General features: G+C 38.8%; 1 protein-coding gene across 1 annotated transcript; it reads right to left on the bottom strand.

Moving 5' to 3' along the window:
• Positions 1 to 2,228: 2,228 nt before the first annotated feature.
• LOC118000217 (ribosome production factor 1-like) lies at positions 2,229 to 3,410 on the bottom strand. Its single transcript, XM_034989828.1, is given in 3 exon segments — positions 2,229 to 2,494; positions 2,497 to 3,218; positions 3,220 to 3,410. Coding segments are annotated over 3 exon segments (1,044 nt in total). The 3' UTR covers positions 2,229 to 2,363.
• Between the last annotated feature and the right edge of the window lie 506 nt (positions 3,411 to 3,916).

Below are 3,916 nucleotides of genomic sequence, written 5' to 3'. Positions count from 1 at the left end.
AGCCTTAACCATGCTGGATCTGGAATCTTCCAATTTCTAATCACTAAATAGTAACAGTTCATTTATAGCACTCCATGAAGATTTAATGTTTATGCTATGCAGTGTTTTGAGAGCCTCTGAGGAGAAATTATATATATCCAAAATTTAGGAAAAACAATATTTTCCTAAAATGTACTTTTATCTGAAGGACACATAATTCATTCTTAAACATCACCACGTTCTGAAAACACTTACTCCACCTACAGGTTTTGAAAAAACTTAAAACACTAGTTTTCACCAAGAAAGTTTTGTGTGTCAGTTAGTAAATATTGAGGTTTGGTGAGAGCTATGCAAAGAATTTAGCCAAATATTCACATAAGGGAAATAAATGTAAAAATACACTTCTACCAAATGTATTCAACTCTAGAGCAAAATGCTTTCCCAAGTAAATTCTACAGAAAGCTTGTACCTCATAAGTCATTAAAAATAATGGCCCCCTCTTTCATGATAACTGAAAATGCACAGATTGCAAGAGATTTTATTTCAGACATTTGTAAGGTATACACATCTCCTAAACCACTGGCTACATTCAAAAGTCAAAATATTAATAAGAAAGAAAAACCCATCCACATTTCTGCTTGAAAGGACTCCTCAGGGCACTGAGAGAAAAGATTCACTTCAGAAGTTGTATCCTAATTAGTAGTTAATTCTTCTCTCCTGTCTTAGTTAGTTTGCTCTTTAAAAGACAAATATCACCATAGCAAAACTGCCTTGTCTTTAAGCAATAGAAATATATCATCAGACCTCAAAACTACATCAGCAACCCAAGCATTAAAGAAACATAGCATTTTGTGCAGTGGAGGAGAATGAAGAATTTAGTGACCCTAAGAATGTCTCTTCATAAGAAAGCTTAGAGAAGAACACAAAATTGTTTATTCATTTTATTTTATTTTATTATGTTATGTTAATCACCATACATTACATCATTAGTTTTTGATGGAGTGTTCCATGATTCATTGCATATAACACCCAGTGCTCCATTCAGTACGTGCCCTCTTTAATAACCATCACCAGGCGAACCCATCCCCCCCACCCCACCCCCCTCTAGAACCATCAGTTTGTTTCTCAAAGTCCATAGTCTCTCATGGTTTGTCTCCCCATCCGATTTCCCTCCCCTTCATTTTTCCCTTCCTGCTATCTTCTTCTTCCTCTTCTTCTTCTTCTTCTTCTTCTCCTTCTTCTTCTTCTTCTTCTTTTTTAAACACATATTGTATTATTTGTTTCAGAGGTACAGGTCTGTGACTCAACAGTCTTACACAATTCACAGCACTCACCATAGCACATACCCTCCCCAATGACTATCACTCAGCCACCCCATCCCTCCCACCCCCCCAACACTCCAGCAACCCTCAGTCTGTTTCTTGAGATTAAGAATTCCTCATATCAGTGAGATCATATGATACATGTCTTTCTCTGGTTGAATTACTTTGCTCAGCATAATACCCTCCAGTTCCATCCACGTTGTTGCAAATGGCAAGATTTCATTCCTTTTGATGGCTGCATAATATTCCATTGTATATATATACCACATCTTCTTTATACATTCATCTGTCGATGGACATCTTGGCTCTTTCCATAGTTTGGCTATTGTGGACATTGCTGCTATAAACATCGGGGTGCATGTACCCCTTCGGGTCACTATATTTGTATCTTTGGGGTAAATACCCAGTAGTGCAATTGCTGGGTCATAGGGCAGATCTATTTTCAACTTTTTGAAGAACCTCCATACTGTTTTCCAGAGTGGCTGCACCAGCTTGCATTCCCACCAACAGTGTAGGAGGGTTCCCCTTTCTCCACATCCCTGCCAGCATCTGTAGTTTCCTGACTTGTTAATTTTAGCCATTCTGACTGGTGTGAGGTGGTATCTCATTGAGGTTTTGATCTGGATTTCCCTGATGCCGAGCGATGTTGAGCACTTTTTCATGTGTCTGTTGGCCATTTGGATGTCTTCTTTGGAAAAATGTCTGTTCATGTCTTCTGCCCATTTCTTGATTGGATCATTTGTTCTTTGGGTGTTGAGTTTGATAAGACCTATAACCACTCAGGAAATTGAAGCAGTAATCAAAAATCTCCCAACAAACAAAAGCCCAGGGCCAGATGGCTTCCCAGGGCAATTCTACCAAACATTTTTTTTTTTTAATTCACCAAAATGACTTTTATTTGCATTTGCTACATAGACGGTGAATGGTAATTCATGGCACTTGATATTTTGTCCAGACATGAAAAGGTTTATGAAACCAGTAAATGACATTTTGAAAAGGGTCTTCTGTCATAAATCCAAGATTGGCCTGTTTAGCACAATTCAATACTATTCCTTCAGTATTTTATAAATGGAATTTTCTTCTACTTGTATCCATTTCCCGGGGCTTATGGACCCTTTCATACTCTCCATATTTAGAATCAAAGGTTCCTTTCTGAAGAGATCTTAATTTTAAGGTAAAACGTGGTCCAAGTCCTGAATTCCCACTTTCTTTTCACTCTTGTATATGTACCTATGAAATCTGAAGAAGATATAGTCCCGTTGATTGTGGAATGTGGCAACTTGCCTCCCAATAAACTGAGGATTATGGGGAAAGAGAGATGCAAACATACGCCCAACAGAATGACCCAGTCTCGTTGTAAAGTTATTCAAAATTATTTCAGGTATGTGTTCTGTAGGGTCCTTGCCTCTTCTCTTAATTTCTTTATGCAAACGAACACTGCTCATTTTAAAATGAGCAGTTGGGCCATTTGGCAAGTGACTTAGAATTAATCCATTTGGTGTTTTACGATCTTCATTAATAATGATCAGATCTGTGAAATCTCTTGAAATGCACTGTGGAATAATTTTTTTCAGAGCTAGTCCTCTTCTGTAATAAACATGTGAGTTTGGTATAACTGTGGATAGCTGTTCACAGAGTCGTACTGTTCTCCCATGAGGTCTATCTGATGTTGTGATGAGAATCTTGGGAGAAGTTTGTCTGTTGAAGTAAGAAGCAAATTCATCTGTAGCTTCATCATAAGCAACCTCTTCATCATTAGGGTCTACTACAGTTTCATCATATACTCTCTGGTTGTCAATGGTCTTTGGTATAGGCTTTGGTGGAGCCTTGTCACCAAGAGCTTCTCTCTCTTTCTTAAGTTTTTTCTTAATTGCCAACTTTTCCTTACGCTGCTGCTGTTTCCACCACGTGAACATTGTGTCGCCATTGTTTGTTCTTAATTTCCGAAATGCTGAAACCCGGGGGGAAGGCAGCCGCTTTTGGGAGTTGGACCCCGCTTTCCGGCGCCCCATCCTCAGCGGCTGCAGCCTCCTGAGGTTCTTCGGTGGTCGCTTTCCATTTCAGGCTTTTCTTTCCCCGGCTGCCGCTCTTATTCCCGGCTTTCGCCATGGTGTTTGCTTCTAGGCGTCTGTACCAATTCTACCAAACATTTAAAGAAAAACTAATATCTATTCTTCTGAAACTGTTCCAAAAAATAGAAATGGAAGGAAAACTTCCAAACTCATTTTATGAGGCCACCATTACCTTGATCCCAAAACCAGACAAAGACCCCATCAAAAAGGAGAATTACAGACCAATATCCCTGATGAACATGGATGCAAAAATTCTCACCAAAGTACTAGCCAATAGGATCCAACAGTACATTAAAAGGATTATTCACCACGACCAAGTGGGATTTATCCCTGGGCTGCAAGGTTGTTCAACATCTGCAAATCAATCAATGTGATACAATACATTAATAAAAGAAAGAACAAGAACCATATGATCCTCTCAATAGATGCAGAAAAAGCATTTGACAAAGTACAGAATCCTTTCTTGATCAAAACTCTTCAGAGTATAGGCATAGAGGGTACATACCTCAGTATCAGAAAAGCCATCTATGAAAAACCCACAGC

Source organism: Mirounga leonina, unplaced genomic scaffold, assembly GCF_011800145.1.
Source record: "Mirounga leonina isolate KUSES-001 unplaced genomic scaffold, KU_Mleo_1.0 Mir_115, whole genome shotgun sequence".
Classification (NCBI taxonomy): domain Eukaryota; kingdom Metazoa; phylum Chordata; class Mammalia; order Carnivora; family Phocidae; genus Mirounga; species Mirounga leonina.
This window is presented reverse-complemented; position numbering and strand designations above follow the sequence as displayed.